Source organism: Sebastes umbrosus, chromosome 6 (assembly GCF_015220745.1).
Source record: "Sebastes umbrosus isolate fSebUmb1 chromosome 6, fSebUmb1.pri, whole genome shotgun sequence".
Classification (NCBI taxonomy): Eukaryota; Metazoa; Chordata; class Actinopteri; order Perciformes; family Sebastidae; genus Sebastes; species Sebastes umbrosus.
The window spans coordinates 24,164,690-24,183,428 of NC_051274.1; the positions used below are offsets into that span (position 1 = coordinate 24,164,690).

The 18,739-nt window shown below is 39.5% G+C and overlaps 1 protein-coding gene across 4 annotated transcripts in view; it reads left to right on the forward strand.

The window, feature by feature from the left end:
• The window catches only part of cpne5a (copine Va), a 112,595-nt gene that overhangs the window by 80,293 nt on the left and 13,563 nt on the right, over positions 1-18,739 (forward strand). For all 4 annotated transcript variants that reach the window (XM_037772779.1, XM_037772780.1, XM_037772777.1 and 1 more), the window contains 3 exons: positions 3,346-3,399; positions 3,982-4,043; positions 17,762-17,808. In XM_037772779.1, coding sequence (XP_037628707.1) covers positions 3,346-3,399; positions 3,982-4,043; positions 17,762-17,808 — 163 coding nt within the window. The remainder of the gene's footprint in view (positions 1-3,345; positions 3,400-3,981; positions 4,044-17,761; positions 17,809-18,739) is intronic.

The following is an 18,739-nucleotide window of genomic DNA, read 5'->3' on the forward strand; positions in this document are numbered from 1 at the left end:
CTTACAATTTTAACCCTTTCACAGTGCGTTTTCCGTTCATGAAAGTTAATTGTAATATTTTGGTCACCTACAAATGTCTCATTCAGCGTTCGGTTGTATTTAGCTCCTCCCTCTCGTGTCACCTCTGGTTGCAAAAAAACAAGATGGAAACGGCCAAAATGCTGAAATCGAGGCTTCAAAACAGCAGTCCACAAACCAATGGGTGACTACATCCACTTCTTATATAAAGTCTATGGTCTACACCCATTGTTTAATGGGTGTAGACCAATGGTTTCAAGTCAAGCGAAGCACATGGAGCGTACTGCAGCTGGACAGAGCTGTGAGCAACGTATTACTGAATAAAGTGTGGATGCCTCTTTGGCACAAAAACAAACCTAAGCTCCATTTCTGGGAACAAGTGTGAGAAAGCAACTTCGATTTAAGACCAAATCATTGCACCCTTTGGCTCAGCAAGGTCTTGTTATCCAAAGTTTAATGAGAGGCGGTGGTTGTTTGAGCCAGAAGTTGTGGCTATTTGAGATTAACAGCTGGCCTCCTCTGTCTCTGCTCACCCTGCACGGTATTAAGCTTCTGAGAGGTCAAGTGGTGCAGCTGACCAGATGAGGAACGGTGTTTCAGTGGGGAGAATACAAATGGGAACTCAGGTTTTTTTTTGGATGGTCTTTGGAGGGTTAGATTGGGTATTACTGTAAGGCTCCTATTGGTCCCTGCTCATTAAAACACTTGCCATGTTACATTAGCCTCTGAATTAGTCATGGAGGTGGCTTAAGGAAAGAACGGGGCCAAAAGAGAGAGAGAGGGTGGTGGGTAGATGGGGATAGGTGAGGAGAGACGGAGTGAGAGAGAGAGAGAGACAGAATCAGTGAGTGGCGTGCAGAGTTGCCCTTTCACACTGCTGATATGGCAGAAGAAGATGCATCCATTACCCTTCACCAAACCTTTGCGTATTTTAATTAGAAAATGAAACACAGCAGTTTCTTCATCCACTCTTTGCCAGGTCAATGGTGCCCTTGAATCAATTTCAAGAGGTGGTCAAAAACGACATGAAGCCACCTTTTCACTGTTGACAAATACAGAATTTGAATAGGTCACCGGCAGCGGTGTCAGAATCACGTGTACTCAACCTGACATGAACGGGGCCTGCAAACATTAGCTCTGTGATGTGAGATGGCAGCAGGCTAATGCCAACAGAGGTTGGTGTAATTGAGGATGATGTCTGTGTGACGTAACGTGAACCTGACAGTGACTGAGTGATGGCCGTGGCGCTATGAGGCATCATCTGTTTTGGAGGAGTAGACTCAGAAACCACAGAGGCAGAACGGAGGAGAAAGAGAGATTTTACTTTATCATACGGCACAGTTTCCTCCAGGCTTGTGCTTTATGCTTTTGAGTGCAGACCCATAGAATAAGCAGCAGAGATAGTGGACCGAGATGACTTACTGTTGCACACATGTTTTTGCCTGCAGGCACTAAATGCATTAAACATTAATTTAAAGCAGAAAGTACTGTTTTTTTTTACTTGCCCGACCAAATCTACTTGCCCAAAGTCAATTTTTACTTGCCCCGATAAAAATTGCTTTATTATTAGTGATTATCAAATAACAACAAAGACTAAAGTTAATTGTCATGTTTAATCTTTATTTAAGTAAATGAATCTGAAGTTTTGCCCACATCCTCTAACGCCACCCAACTAAACTCCTTTTTCCAGGATAATTGAAATGCTCGCTAGCCCTTCAGCTCATAAACTTTGTCTTTAATTTCTCACGAGTGCCCGATCGGTACTGCGCATGTGCAAATCTCAACAGAGATAAGAAGGAAGCAAGCTGGCTCACTCCTTAGCCAGCCCGTTCTCATTCCCAGGGCGTCAAATACCGACGCTTTGTCACGGCCCGTCGGCGTTCGATTCCGCCGCCAAAGGCACCCTGTCGTGGCGGTAGGAGCCGCCTTGGGCTTTCCATTAACTACAATGTAAACCCATCTGTAGCAACAGTAAACGTTTCACTTTCACTTTACAATCAGCTGATTGTTCGTATCCTGTGTTCACAACGTCAAGTCACATTTGCACTGTAAAAACGTAGTAATTTTAAGCCCAACCATGTTTTTTTTCCTAAACCTAACTAAGTGGTTGTTGCCTAAACCTAAGCAAGTGTTTTGGTTTAAATCACAACATTAAGCACATTTTTACTGAGACCAAAAAGTGAAGCCGAGGGGTCATTAAGCACGTGTTCAGTGCAACGGGAAAGGTGACGCCGAGGGGTCCGACAAAGCGTCAGTAGGGATGAGAAGGTGTTGCCTTAGATACTTCCATCATCAGCTCAGGAAAAAAACTTTTAACCACTTGCCTGATTGGGCAAGTGAGTTAGATTGAATAGCTAGATTCACTATAATAATAATCTTTATTTATATAGCACCTTTCAAAACACAGTTACAACGTGCTTTACAATAAAAACAGAACACATTTAAAACACAAGGATAACAAAATGTACTAAAAGCCGATAACTAAACACATAACAACTCAAACCCACAACTAAAATGTCATGAAATATAAATAAAATCACAGAAAAGCAATTCTAAAAAAAAAAAAAAATAGCTTGGGACGAAGCCTCTCAGGGCTTTGCAAGTTATCAGTAATATTTAAAAATCAATTCTAAAAGCAACAGGTAGCCAGTGTCACGAAGCCAAAATCGGTGAGATGCGGTCATGTTTCCTAGTCCTAGCTGCAGAGTTTTGGATGATCCGGAGGCGGGAGAGAGATCTTTTGCTTATGCCAGAGAGCAAGGAATCTAATCTACTAGTTATGAAGGCGTGGATAATGGTTTCCACTATCTATTCTATCCAAACTATCCATTCCCAACGTACCAATTTACTTTCCCCGGGCAAGCGGGCAATCCTTATTGTTGAGCCCTGTGTAATCGCTCATAATCAGCTCGCCTTGCTTATCACCCTTCTATCTGTGTATTTGCCTGCATTATTCTACACCGGTAAAGTTATAATTCATTCTGAATGTGGTTATCATTCTGTTTATTACAAGTGAATGGTTGGGACAGAGATATGTGTCCCACCATCCCCCCAGCCTGGTAATGTGCATGCAAAAATGTACAGCACACTGTAGGTGCTTATAAAAATCCTCCTGAATAATCTGTATCTTGCTGCGAGACATGATCAATGCCATCTCATTCGCACATACTGCAGTTATTGGATTCAGTCCCCACGCTCCATTACCCTTACAGACATGCAGTAGGAGGACAAAGATGTTCTTATTACTTGCCCAAGGGTGGATAAAAAAGATTGTGCTGCAAGTTTATATTATCGTCATCCTTCTTCTCTCTTCTTCCTTCACGCCAGGTGGTGAATGCCAAGAAGAAAGTAAAGAAGAAGAGATACAACCACTCCGGGACGGTGAGGCTGACCTCTTGGTGCACACACAACCTTTGCACCCTCCTTTTGCTTTTGTATTCATGAGGAAGTTTCCTCCGAGTGGATTGCACGAGGCAGCTCAGCTCTGTTAAATGTTTTTGTTCCACTCCCAGTCTCGGGGCTTATGATCCAGACAGTGAATTTAAGTAGATTGGAAAACATTCTCGTGACCTGAAACGGGGCGAATAACCAAGTCCCTCGTAATGCATACAGGGATTCTTGTCTGTCTGCTATTAGTGAAGAGTAGTGATGGATGTTTAGAAACGAGCCAGAGCTTTTGTTACTGCCCGTCTGAGTACTTTGGCTGCTGTATGCGGTGACTCTGTAATTAAAATCTGTGGCTAGTTATCCATTACACTGATCATCCATCAGCGCTCTGCCATACTGATGTTCTCTCAGTGATTGTAATACTAATACGCTGCCTAGGCATCAAAATCATTGTGCGTGGATGAATCATTTTGTGGGTGGTTAGCTCAGAGGTCAGTGTTAATGTGGAGATTGGTAGATTTAGCTTTCCTTAATTACCAAGCAAGAGATAATCTCTTTGGACCTTTATTTTCTCAGGTGTCCTTGTTGTCATTCAATGTGGAGTCGGAGAGCACCTTCCTGGATTACATCAAAGGAGGGTGAGTCAAATGTTTGTCTTGTTTATATGCATAAACAATGTATTTATATATTACCTTTGTGCCGGGCTCCTGAGGGCAATAACACAGAAAGTCTGACAACATATACTTGCTCACGTTAAATCTCAGTTTACGAGCCATCACAACAACCAAACATGGTCCAGTATGTAACTTACAGAACTTGAAACCTCCATAGCACACACACACACAGAGAACCGGCTTTTTCAGTTAAGTAAGACATCATCTGTCCAGTAGTTAAACTATTGAAATGAAAAATATTTACATATTCATTTGTCAATGAAGGGGAGAACCATATCACACACCGATTATTATTCCAAGCAGAGTTTAATTACCTTTAATTACTTTTATCTTCTTTAGCATTAATATGGCGGTTTAGGAAGCGAGATGGCTCACTCCTTAGTAACTCCCATCATCAGCTACGGAAAAAACAATGTGTTTAATTCTTTTTTAGGCACTTTCCGATCAAGCAAGTGAGTTGCTCACTTGGGGTTGCTAGATTTACTAGCCCGACGTGGCATTTTACTTGCCCCGAGCAAGCAGGCAGTCCTTATTGTTGAGCCCTGCATAGTTGAATCTGATTGGTCAAGTCTTGCCTATTCTCGCCATGAGGGGACAGCGCTGTTAGTTGTATGTAGTGGGTGCGTGTGTCGGTGCGGAGTGGAGGAGATCGATAGACAGACACCCTGCTTGCTTTTCGTGGTTGTAATTCCTCACACTAAGGACATTGATTGAGAACTATTTTAAAAGTTTTATCAACAGTATTATTAATAGTTTGCCAAGGCTTGCTACAGCGGTACAGAGGACATTAGCGAGTGTTTGTAAACATGTCATCGCTGTGACTAATACATGGAAATAAGGTGGATAATCAGTGCTGTGAGATTTATTACAGTCGATTTAAATGCATTACTTCTGCTCCCCTGACTCATCCTCTTTCTAATCCACCCGGCTGCCCACTGCAGCACCAGCACCCGTCCACATTTTCTTCAGTGTTATCATTGACTGCGGTTACTCAGTGTCCTAGAAGTTTCCATATGTGAGTAAAGTGTGGCCCCGAAGGAGACGATGTTGTCCACATCCACAACTATGGTGTGAATGAATATGAATGACTGTGATAAAATATGGAGAAGATCTGAAAGCTTAATTAAAGGCGGACAACCTGTCACATATGGAAATGTTTCTCAGTGGATCAGTGGCTGCCCTGGTTTTAGTTTTCTGCTGCTGAGTGTCCCAGATCTGTCCTGTTGGTCTCTCTCCAGCTCACAAAAATGGTCACGCATACACAGACTCAAATGCACTCTAAGTAAAAGAGTTTTCGTCCTTAGCTTTACTACCTGTTTGCCTCTGATTCAGTTGGTCCTTGAGACACACAATAAATGCGTATACACTGTAGGGCCAAATCAAAATGTTCCACATAGTTTCATATTTCAGTTAATGAGGATTCTTGTCTTTTTGTTGGGGCATCTTAAGATCATTTCATATTCACAAAACCCAGATAAACACTTTCCAAGTTCTGTATAACCTAAATGTGAGCTCTGGGATTTGCTGATACTGGGGCATGTACACATAGTATTCCCACTCTGGCTTTAATTGGGTGCCGGCATATTTCTGCATGACATTTTGGAAGGAAGGAAGCTCAAAGACAGAAGTGAGAGATAACACACACTTGATAAATGTGTGGGACATTAGAAATTTAGTTTAATAATAAATGTCTCTAATTAGTCTATCCCAAATGAGACATTAGAATAAGATAAACAAAAAATTGTCTGCAAATGTTTCAAGACCACATTGTACCATTTTATCGGATTTTGCTTTCATATACAAGATAGTTTTTTGGAACCGATAAATATCTACAGAAACTCAAAATTTCATCTAAAGAGATATCACAACATAAAGAGTAGTGTCGAATGCTTGTCCGCCGATGGCAAAATCATGTTTCTCCAAGAAAGGGAGAAAGGCACCACCACTACCCTGTTGATCAAAGATTATACCACCAAAAATCCTGCCCAAATGTCTGGCAGATGGCTTCACACATGGATGACAAAAAATAGCTTTACTGTAATATGCCCAATACACCAAATCCAGCACTGCACCAAAAGAAAATGTCGAGATGGACCTGATTCAAGTGCAAAGAGCTCTTGCTGGTTAAAGCCGTTTCTCACCAGTGTCATGCAAAAATGCAGTGCAGGAATACAGAAAATTTGCGTTTGAATTTTCCACACGACAACTACGCACATTGGTTCCGCTGCGATTTATCCTTGTCGTCGTGTTCCTTTTTCATCAATGAGGCTCAATGAGTTTCTTCTTAAATAGTGCCGTGTCTACTCCACACAACAAAAACCTCACGTTAACTACACAATACATAAACGTATTGGATCCCAAATTTGATGCTAACGTGTTTCTGTTGTGTCCAGCCCCGTTCAGTGACCAACATATAGCATTAGCAAGTGCATATCAGCTACATTACCATCTTCATCGTATCCCAACTGCTGGGCGATCTCAAGCCATATATTGTCCTTTATTTGGTTGTTGAAGTAGTTGTTGCGGTGTTTATTGTACATTATTGTCTGTTGAGAAGGGGACGTTTTTGTTATTTCCAAACACCAATAGTCCGAAAAATGTCCCATTGGATCGGAAAAAGCCCATTTGTCCGTTACCCCAAAAACAAACGGCCATTGTTCCAAGGCCCATTGCTCCGAAAATACACACTCGTGCAACAACAGCACATGGCTGATTATTATACAGAATGACGACGATCATTTGGAACAAAGGATTTCATTGGTCAAACATATATTTCCGCAGACGGAAATCCGCTGAAATCAAAGTCCATCTGAATATTTTTCCTCCACACGAATGTTCAGCAGGGGTGTGCATACATTCATAACCCACAAAAACATTTTTTATAAATTTCCACGCACATTTTTTGACAAAAATCTGTGCTTAGTGTGAAACTGCTTTTACCTGTGTTTTTTATGATGTGATAGGCCTTTATTGATCCCCAGAGGGGAAATTCAGGAATAAGTTGTTAATTGAATACACTACTGGAGTTATTTAACAGAAGGCTCACCTTCTGTTCAATAGTAAACTAGTAATTGTCTATTCATAGATGAAAAAGACTTTTCCCAGGAGAACAACTTGGAATTAAGTGGGTGAACATGTGTTTAGAAGAGTGTATGTTTCCCTGAATAGAAAGTAATCAAAAAGGTATTTATGTGACAAATGTTCATCTTTTTATGGTTCTGAAAGGTTCATCCAGCATCCCTCTGAGAGCCACTTTATTCTGATGGTATTGACTCTGAATCTGATTGAGCTCTAATTCTGATCATTATTAGAATAAACATAAATGCAGGTACAGTCCAATGCTGCACACTTGCTAAATACAGTATGTTGTTACTTAAAGGTAGGGTTGGTAGTGCATTTTTTGTTATATTTGTTGAAATTCTTATTACATCTCGACAGCAATCAATAAATCAAATGCTCTGACAAAAAAAAAAGAAATCTGGTATTTGTGGCTGTCCAAGGAATGTAATAAATTTGTCAAATAATATCATTCGGCCAGAATGTAATGACTGGATGGCCTGTCTACCTGTGCGCCCTCTGCCCGTGCACTCATTGCACGTCATCGGAGTCTTCCACAAGCTGCTAGCTTGACATACATAATAATGATTTTGGGGGAGTGGCTTTGGAGGGACGTGGACTGTCAGTGTTGCTGACTTGGCAACTCTCTTGCTAGATTGAGGGACTTTTGGAGCTAGTGCTGCTATCTACTTTAATTGAAAAAGAGTTGGCAACACTGAGGTGGGTTTTTCGGTTGGATCATTTTTTAAAATCTAGTATACTCTTGCTAGTTTCTCAACATTACCGAACCGACCTTTAATGTCGGCACTTTAAAAATCAGATTGGAATTGAACTCTTAATATAGCCGTCAGTTTGAACAGCTTTTTATCCATCATGTTAAACGGTAATCTTCACATGAAACTGTTTCAGACAGAAATGAGAGAGAGATTACCCCATTAATTACTGGGACCCAGCATGGGGAGCGAAGCATTATGTAGGGTGGTACTTCATCTCTTTCTTACAGACATTTAGAGATGTTAAAAGCTCATCAGGTTCTTCAGCGTGGCTTCAGTGCCGTGCTTGGGAGAGGGGCTGATGATGATGAAGACTATTATTTTAAAAACACTCACCAAAAAAAAAAATGAAATCCCTGAAAGAAAATCGCTGCAGCATCTGTGTTCTGATATTGTCTCTTGAGGTCTTTTAAATCATCATGAAAGACTCGCTGCAGCCTCTGTGCCTTCTGTTGTCATTTTCTCCCTAATGTTTTCTTTGAAAAGTGCTTTCAACAATGGAAGTCCTTGTGTATTAAAAGTCACATAAGGAGCAGCAGAGATAACAATTGCCTAGAAGATACCATCAAAAACAAGACAGTTATGGGCGATGCAGTGAGGGTGAATATTACTTTGTCCTATCTCCTGGTTTCTTTGTGCTGTAAGTCGAGGCTATCTCTGCCTCTAGCTTTTAGCGTTTTATGTTTTGATTGAGGCTCTTTTTTCTTTCTTGTCACTCTGGTTTTGTACCAAATTATCACAGGAGACTAAGAACAATAAATACTTAACACGTATTTATTGTGACCATTAGACCGTGCTATCGAAATTAATTTGAGAGTGATATATTGACGTAAATATTCTATATGCAGGAGATTTAAGGCAACATTAACTTTTACTCATTATGTTAATTAATTGACCAACACCCAATGCACCCCTACTTTTTTAATTAAAAATGTACTCACACATTCATTATAATTCATTACAATTAAAATGGTTCATATATTTATTTTATTATTATTAATTAATCATACAGCGTTTTACAGCTAACTGTCGTGGAAGCGTTGAATCCATCCTCTAGTTCCTCCCCCCAGGTTAACACTGTTAGCTCTGTCAGCAGTTTTGCTATTGTTTTCACTGTTAGCGATGTTAGCACTGTTAGTTACTAGCCGTCGCCATGTTGAGAGCCGTACGGAGGCAATAGAAATGCTCCATATCTTGCATTTAGCACCTTTAAAAACGACTTGTTTTTCTCCTTTTTACATTTTTTGCATGTTGGTTAGATCTACACTCAGTTGCCAGTTTATTCAGTACAGCTAATTAACCCTAATGCAGTCTAACGCAACAGCCATGAAACAAATCCAACCTCTATGTAGGTTATACATTTTTGTTTCGACCCATTTTAGAGAGGCGTTGATTCAACTTTGTGACATTTTGGAGGCTGTCGTTTGTGGTGCTATAGACATTCAGATGAGTCCAGGTTTTTTTCCTGCAGAAGGCCTCTACGAGCTGACACATTATTAATATGATTTAAAATACAAAGATTGTATCTGATTTATGAGTGTCTGTGTGCGAGTCATTCCTCTCCTTCATGTGATGTCTATATGAGCTAGAATATATCTGCACTCTCCCATTCCTTTCCAGTTCTTATAGGCCATATCTGGGCCATTATCTGTAGCCTATATTTTAGATATACAAGCCATTTAAAGATATTATTTGTGCACTGCTGTTAGATCTTCATGACCTATTGGTGCTATGATGGCTAAGACATTTATGGCACAACTACAACGATGACATTTCACTACGTCAAATCCCCACAATCATAAATAACCTGATTTATCAAGTAAGAAAAGCAAAATAAAAGCAATTGACAGATTCTCTGCATGGAGCAGATTGTATGACAGACTGATGAAGAAAATAAACAAGATTACGTGTGCTGGCAGTGGAGGAATGAAACAATGAGCGTGCTGCTTATCTATGATGGGATCCAGATTAACTGTATCCATGGAAAATGAAACACCAGATTTACAGTGTTTAACTGGATAGAGTTCAGGAGAAGTAGCTGCTGTTATTGTCAATTAAACTAGAGAAGCTTCAGGCAACTTTGAAGTCTTATTACACTTTATAGCCAGAGCCTATTATCCACCGAACATCCATCAAGATAGGTCACAACCCTTACTGTCTCAAAGGGCTTCACAACAATAAACCACACCCCCATAACCTTAACCCTTCAACTGAGGATGAGAAAAACTCACAAAAGCTCATTAGGAACCAAAAGATTTGCCCCACTGGGACGGCCAAACATGCAGTGGGTGCTGAAAATGGGCCAATGAAGATTAAATGTTCCATCTCATCAGGCGATGAAATGCTGTTTTAATTGGCCAGATAGCATTTGAGGAAACAAACAGATCACATTTTCACTGAGATGGAAAAAAAATATGTTAACTATCTGAGTAAACACATATTCCAACAAGTCACTAACACAAAAACAGTTTTTTACTGTAATGAATCCTTTTGCTATGTCCTAATCTTACACTTTACGCATCAATTTCTAGTTTAAGTAAGACAATTTCTCAGTCAGAAAGTTTCACAAATGTTTCTCGACAAACACAAGTTGCAAAATATTTTGAATTATTTACTATGTTTTTGGGTTGTCCGTCCATCCATACGTATGTCCGGACCATTCTCGTAAATGCGACGTCTCAAGAACAACTGGGGGGAATTTCTTCAAATTTGGCACAAACGTCCTCTTGGACTCAAGGATCAACTCATTCGATTTTGGTGGTCAAAGGTCAAAAATGCGTTATCTCCATGGATGTATAATAAGACCTGGATATGGAGCTGCTGCTCAGCATTGCTTTCAAATTTTTCCAGTGTTCACTCGCGGTATTGCTATGAAACATTCCCCTGCCGCCCAAAAAACATTTTCCCCATAGACCATCATTGTAAAACACATGTCTGTAAAACTGTTGACAGGACACCTTGATTATGACTCTTTCTATTAGGATTTTTTGATCCATGGAGGTTTTATATTTGTAAAACTTTCCCTGAGCCGAGAAAAGCCATTTTAACATATATGACGTCATCACATAGTAAAGTCTGTGGGCCGAGCGGGAGCTCGCGGGCGGGGCCAGCGGGACAAACACTACTGCACATACTCAGTGGTCCGCATACCCCGGAAGTACACCCGGTAGCTAGAAAACTTTTTGGCGTAGTGCCAGGCGAGCAATTCTCATCGGAATGAATAGATGCCGTCTTGGGGTCCGGTATCCTGTTCTAATAATACATCCTTGAATGTCTCAGGAACGCCTTGAGCGAATTTCTTCAAATTTGGCACAAACGTCCACTTGGACTCAGGGATGATCTGATTAGATTTTCGTGGTCAAAGGTCACTGTGACCTCACGTCCGTACCATTCTCGTGAATGTGTTATCTCCATGAATGTATAATAAAACCTGGATACGGCGTTGCCGCTCAGCCTTGCTTCGAATTCTTTCCAGTTGCCACTCGCGGTATTGCAACGAAAGATCCTCCTGCTGCCCAAAAAGTATTTTCCCCATAGACCACCATTGTGAAAGAGACGTCTGTAAAAACTGTTGACAGGACACCACGAACTGCAAACAAGTTCAATGTGACGTTATCGAAATGTAAAGTTTATGGGGTAAGCGGGAAGTCGCGGCTGGGGCCTAGCAGGAGAAACACTGCTGCGCATATTCAGTGGGCCGCCGGAAGTAAACCCGGAAGCTATTCAATTCTCATGAATAGGCACCATCTTAAGGTCCGGTATCCAGTTTGTTATTATATAATAATGGATATCTCAGGAACACCTGGAGCGAATTTCTTCAAATTTGGACTCAAGGATGAACTGATTATATTTTAGTGGTCAAAGGTCACTGTAACCTCACAAAAGAATAACTCAAGAATTCATATGCTAATTATGACAATTTCACACACATGTCTAAAAGATGATGAAGTGATGATACTTTGGACAGACATGGATGTAAACTGGAGGCATACAACAATGCAGCAGTAGCTCTAGTTGAATCAGATTTAAATTCTATTCTGCAATAACAAAATTGGCAGTTTATGGGTTCTGGCACAGTCAGTGTTTGTCCAACGGATCGCTTAGTTTTGATTTGGCATCTGTACTACTGTAGCAGAGTGAAAGAGATGACTTTGCTTCAACTCATGCAAATGTATAAAAAGCAACCGGGAAAGAAAAGCTGAACCTGAATGTCTGCCAAGGCCAGCATCAGACTGTATACATTTCATCCAAAGACCCACATTTGATCTCTTAGCTTTCTTCTATTGATTTTTGTCCTTTCATAAATGTTTGCTTTACCGCTCCCTTTCTAACAGGTGATAACTAACATGATGCATTTTAGATGATTTTCTGAAGCGGAGGGTAAAAAAGCAATTTCTCCTCCAGACACACCATTACATCCTGACTGGTTTCACAGTGAATTGGTTTTTCATAAATTTTCATTAACATTCAGCCGGGGCAGAGATACAGTCAAACAGAGGTAATTAAAGTCCAAAAGCCACATGCTGCTCTGATTCTGAGAGGCTAATGAAAGATTTATATTCTTTTCATCGCATGTTGAAATATTTCTTTTTTAAATTAAATCTGCAGTGAGATCGGCCGTGTAATGGCTTGTGTGGAGTCTCTGTTGTGTGGAGATCTTATTAAGGTTGAATAGTTTCATCCCAAAAATATCTTGTTGTCCTGAAATGGGAGAAGGTGATGTGTTTTTTTTTCATTTCATCGAGGTGTGCTTTGTGGTCAGACTGCAGAGTGGTATTTTTTACATGAGTACACCATTTTCTTTTCTTTGTCTTGTTTTTTTTTTATATATTCACTGATTCTTGAAAACAGGGAGATATTTCTTGGCTGTCGCGGTTTGTTATCTGTTCACTTTGCAAAAATACAGGAGAGAGATGGTGTTGATGTTCAAAGATTCTAGGTAGGTTTTGTGCTGCGTTGGTGTTTCGTTCTGACATTGGGCCACCGTGTTTACAGGAAAGCAGAGGCAGAACACTTCACTTTAAATTTATGTATGGCACAGTTGTGTTCAGTTTTGTCCAGGGAATCGCTGCAACTAGAAACTGTCATGACAGGTTTCTGCATTCGGAGTCTTGCCACTGCAGACCTCCCTGACCTTCTTTTACTCCGTATTACTGCCACATACTAAATATCCAAGGCCGTATTTTCCACTCGGGATGGGGTGGGGGGAATGTCCCCCTCACTTGTGTAGTTTCAGGTTGATTTTAGGCTGCCCTACCTTAAACCTAAAGGAATACCTGCAGACTTTGCTCAGGCCTGGAAGAACGTCTGTACACACAAGTTTTGCAGGTTAAATAAAATCATTTAATCTGTATTTTAATTCAAGATAAGACAGTAAAACACAGTGCTTTGGCTCGAGTCTCTATCAGTGAAACTAAAAATGACTCTAAAGTGGCAATCTCATTTCATTTAAGTATTAAGTCACTATCTATAGCCAAATGAGGTAACACAATGGTGACTGAGCCTATGGTCAACTGAAAGTATTACAATATTTATGTATTTGCAGTATTATGAAATGGGTGTCTGTGGTGACATTCCCGGAAAATTACAGTTTTTCTCCATTACACCTCTTCCTAACTGGACGCGATGCGAACGAGCGAGCAAACATCAGATTGTATCAATTTTCCCAATGAAGACTTCCTAACCTGCTCCGTGCATCAGTGAACAGGCAAAGTGACGTTTCGCTTGTTGGAAAAATCGCTCGCCTCGGCTATATTTATGCGAAGTTGGACAATTTTTCACGCTCCGTTTGCCAGAGTTTGCTCGCTCGCTGTATGTATGTGAGGAAGAAAAAAAAAAATGGAATTGTGTACACAATTTTGAAAACTTGCAGCTCATGTATATAGACATATCATTTTTCTATTTTATTTCTGTATGCATATATTTACAAAAAGGCTCCAGACTGCTAAACTCTGAGCACAATTCCATTGTTTTCACTCAAATAGAAATTCTACAACAACCAGGATTGAAATCTCAAGGATTGACACTTTAAGTAAGACTGGTGCATAAATAGTACAGTGGTTTACATTCTGTAGCTCTTTTATACTATATATAGTAAACATTTTTACATTTTATAATGAAGGAATAAAAAATACTGTATATTGTGTTCTGAAACCGCTCAGCCTACTCCCTTGTGTATACCCGGCCTGCATTTCAGTACACAAGAAGAGCACTGTGCCAATTTTCTCATTGATGTACAGTAGGGTCGGCCAATTTACAGCACATACTGATGAGATTTTGTACTGTAGCTGCATTGTTTATCACACTGTTTTGCATTACATACAGTATCCCAGAAATCCAAGATTGACGAGACTGCAGGGATTCGACATTACAAAGACTCCTACCATATGGTGTTTGTCAAACTGGAAGGGAAAAGTCAATACGACACCAAAACGTTTGTACAGTACCTATTTAAAATGCAGTAATTCAAGGTGATGCACACACACTGGTTGAGGAGCTGTCATTTTAGCTGAGAACAAACCGGAGAGAAGCGGAGATGCTGAGTGTTTTAGTGATGATATGAAAGGGCAGAGAAGCCCATCGGGAATTATTATCGGACTGCCTGTTCTGTATCAGGATGTGAGAGGCCATTTATAGGCCAGTGTCAGATTTATGAACTCCTGATCAAATGCAGGAACAGATGATGGGACATTAATTTGTCCAGAGAGCAATAGGTCACTAAAAGAAAAGTCTGACGACTGAAAGATGGCTCAAGAATTGCCAACTCTCAAGGACTGTAGATTTGAGGATAGCAGGGATAAAAATAGTAACCCCAGATCAGCCGCTGGTTCTAGACATAGAAAACAGACAACACGGCAGCATCAGTCAACCTCAATCCATATTGATTTTTTTAGTCTGAAAATAATTTGGGAGCTCAGCTCTTAAACAAATCCCCACTGTGCGTCACAAGTGAAAAAACAAAACAATTAGTGAGACCCAGGCCAGTGAACTGAACAGAGACGTATGTGAGATGTAACTCTTCCTGCAGCGAGCCACAGAGCAGAAAATACTGATCCCAGAGGACCGTGTGTCCATGGTCTGTTTCTTTTCTCGAATAGAAAAAGAATGCCCTGATTTCTGAACCTGTTCATCCAGTAAAACTTTATGGAAAACTACTGCATAGAATGGCATAGATGGATAGAAGGACGGAGACAACCTTAACTCTAACCTCAGTCCTTAAAGGGAAATGACGAATACCTTGTGTACGGTGCAGCTGTTGGACAGACAGGTCAGAGAGGTTTGACATTTTTTTCAGGAAGACGTTGGTCATATTGTAGATGCCTAAAGATAATATCTGTAGATATAGATATAGGATTTAATTCCCAAAGACTGGGTCGGGACACACGGGTGGGTGGCAGGAGATTTTACTATTGTCTTCCATCATCTTTTATTTCACATTTATATCTGCAGTGCACCTTTGAGCCACATCAGGGAGCCTGAATGTTCGTATTGTTCTGATAATTGTAGCCTAGTTATAATATTGAATCTAATATGAAAGGTTAGCATACATTCTGTTTGTTTTACTGATGAGAGGAAAACCACGAGAGCCTGTTAAATCTGCTTAAATGCATTTATTTGGTCTCATTTATAAAGTATTTATGTGTTTTCAATAACGTGCATAAAACAAAATTGTGATTTATCAAACGTATATCTCTTCGACATGGCTGGTTTACCTATTCAAGATAATATAATGTGTTGCTGAAATGGCAGAAAGAATGGTCAGGAATGTTCATTGACACGGAAATTCGCTCTTATGATTTATAGATAAGGCCTATTGTGAATTGGGTCGCAATGGTTTTTATCTTATATGTTTTATATATGTACTACCTTATCTTATATGATTTTATTTTATATGTTTTATATATATAATACCTTCTTATCTTATATGTTCTTATTTTATGTTTTTGTTATATCTGATCTTTGCCTTTTTTGTTTTTATTTGAAGCACATTGAGTCTACGCCTGTCATATGTAATGGGCTATATAAGTAAAATTTGATTGATTGATTAATTGACTAATTGTTTCAGCACTACTATTTTTAGGTACTTTTATTGTAAATTTTAAATCTGTTTAGTGTTTGATTTGCATATTTATGTATGGGTATTCTTGTTATATTATGTGTTTATTTTATATATTTTATATTCTAAGGATTGTGCATTGTAAATGGGTTTAAGTTATAGAGCTGCAATGATTAATTGATTAGTTTTCAACTATTAAAATAATCGCCAACTATTTTGATAATCGATTAATCGTTTTGAGTAATATTTTTAAGGAAAAAAAAGTCAAAATTCTCTGATTCCAGCTTCTTAAATGTGAATATTTTCTGGTTTATTTACTCCTCTATGACAGTAAACTGAATATCCTTGAGTTGAGGACAAATCAAGACATTTGAAGACATCATCTTGGGCTTTGGGAACTACTGATCGACATTTTTTACCATTTCTTGACCAAACAACTAATCAATTAATCAAGAAAATAATCGACCAATTAATCCACAATGAAAATGATCGTTGGTTGCAGCCCTTATTAGGCTATTAATGCTTAATGTCAATATCTCGTTAATGCTGTGTCCTTATACACATTGAGATATAAAAAGTAATGGGGCATGTCGTAGGTACTCCCACTTACTGCCGTGTGCAGCAGCTACTGTCGGAGGCTGAACTTCCAGGTAATGCTCTGCTGACCGACTGTAATTGGCAGTTTGACTGACAGTTCCCGTGTGGCCGTTCCTACTGTCCTGCTATCTGCCTCAACACTAACTCACCACCTTGCTTTTCTAGCCAAACATTCAAAACTAACCATAGAAATCAGCAGAGACTTTCAAATGGAGGCAGCATGCCATTGTAACAATTCCCCTTTGTCAGCTGAGCGGTCCAGCTCAATGCTGATTAATGAGCCGGGGTCAGAGTCCTCCCAGGAGGAAGCCGCCATTATCTCCGATACTGCACTTGTGGGAATTTTCTGAATGGAGGTGAAGTCAGGAAAAGCAATCAGTGTTAATCACAATGAAAGAGCACACAGATTGACCTAACTCCCGTTCCCCTTCTGTCTTCGTTTGTCTCACTGTGGAAAAGGGCAAATCCAGCAGAGACTAGTTAGGCCCTGTTTAGTCTCTTTTCAAGGTTTTGTGCATCATTACGGGCTCATGAATAAAAAATATACAGCGTTTTTTGGACATTTGGTGAGGCTGCTGTTTTCAGATTGATGCAGTGAAGGGAAGACCACAAATTGTCCATTGATCATACAGTAGAACCCACAAAGACAATAATGGTGATCACAATGATCTGGAAAAATAAATAGTCAAAACAGCTTGTGAGGAATCAGGATTGTTTTTCTTTTTACAGCTCTTGTTAATAATCATATCTTTCCTCAGTTTGATGTTCAGTCGAATCATTAAGCCAGCTGTGGCAACTCATTATGTGAACACTTGTGAAATTACTCTGCCTTTTTTAGTTTTTCTAGGTTTTTGTTGGATGTGTTTTTGGTTTTGTCTTCGCCGCTGTGCTGTTAAATCTTCAAATATGCGTGTTATTTAAAGATCAAAATGGCGCTTCGGATGCTATTTGACAATAAGCAAATTTTGTCTCTCTCTGTTTCATATAATTGAATAATAAAAACCTGATTAGATCCTATGTTACCCAGATAATAAAGGGGTATTTCCCACATTGTATTGGGTTTCGTTTCAAACCTATTCCCAGATGAGAGATAAAGCAGAGCGCTAAGTGAAACCTGGGAGAGCCTCATTAAACTGCAGCGCTGAGTTTTCCTGCCTCTCTTTTGTTAACAGCATCCTTTCCCCATTCATCTGTTTCAGGACTCAGATACACTTCACAGTGGCCATTGATTTCACTGCATCAAACGGTGAGTGCTTTCACTACCATCACCCTGTTCTGCTTCCATTTGTCATCTGATGTATGACTGTGGCATTTTCCATGAATCAAAGAGGGAGCTGGAGTTTTCTCCTTGCTTATAATATTTTATCTTTTTTCTTGTTAAACTTTTCTTTTTTTATTGAAGTGTAAACAAAGTCAAGTACATGTGAGACATTTTTAAAAGAGGACAGGAAGAGAAAATAAAGCAAAAGTGATAATAAACTGAATGTAGAAAAGGATAAAACAATGCTGTATCTAGTGCAGAGTACAAACAATAGTATCGTATTTAATTTATTATTTATAATACATACTGTAATTAAATAAGATGATATGGTATGTAGGGATGTAGGAAAATATCGATACACATGAGTAGTGCGATATTATGTGTTGTGATACTGTATCAACTATCAAAAACACAATTGATTTTTAATTTACCTCTTAAAAATCTGATGGCCAGCCGTCGGGCCCGCTATTCTGTCTTGAAGATACTGACATCATATGAAACTAGAAAAAACCTAAAGAATCCATTGATACCAGCCATGTCTTACTAGCTTGTTGCGAAGGAGGTTAAATAACGCTCCAAAGTTACGCTAAACTTTGGAGAGGGAAAAACTGGCATGGCCATTTTCAAAGGGGTCGCTTGACCTCTGAATTCAAGACATGTGAATGAAAATGGGTTCTATGGGTACCCACGAGTCTCCCCTTTACAGACATGCCCACTTTATGATAATCACATGCAGTTTGGAGCAAAAAAACATGCATTTTTTGCATGCAGAAAATAATGTTATTTTTGCCTAATCTAAAATGTTGCATTCCTGTTGTGTTCTTTATACTATGACAGTTTTCCTAAAATTTGATTTAAAAAAATTGCAATATATCAAATCGTTATCCCTGTATCATGATACGCATCGTATCGCCAG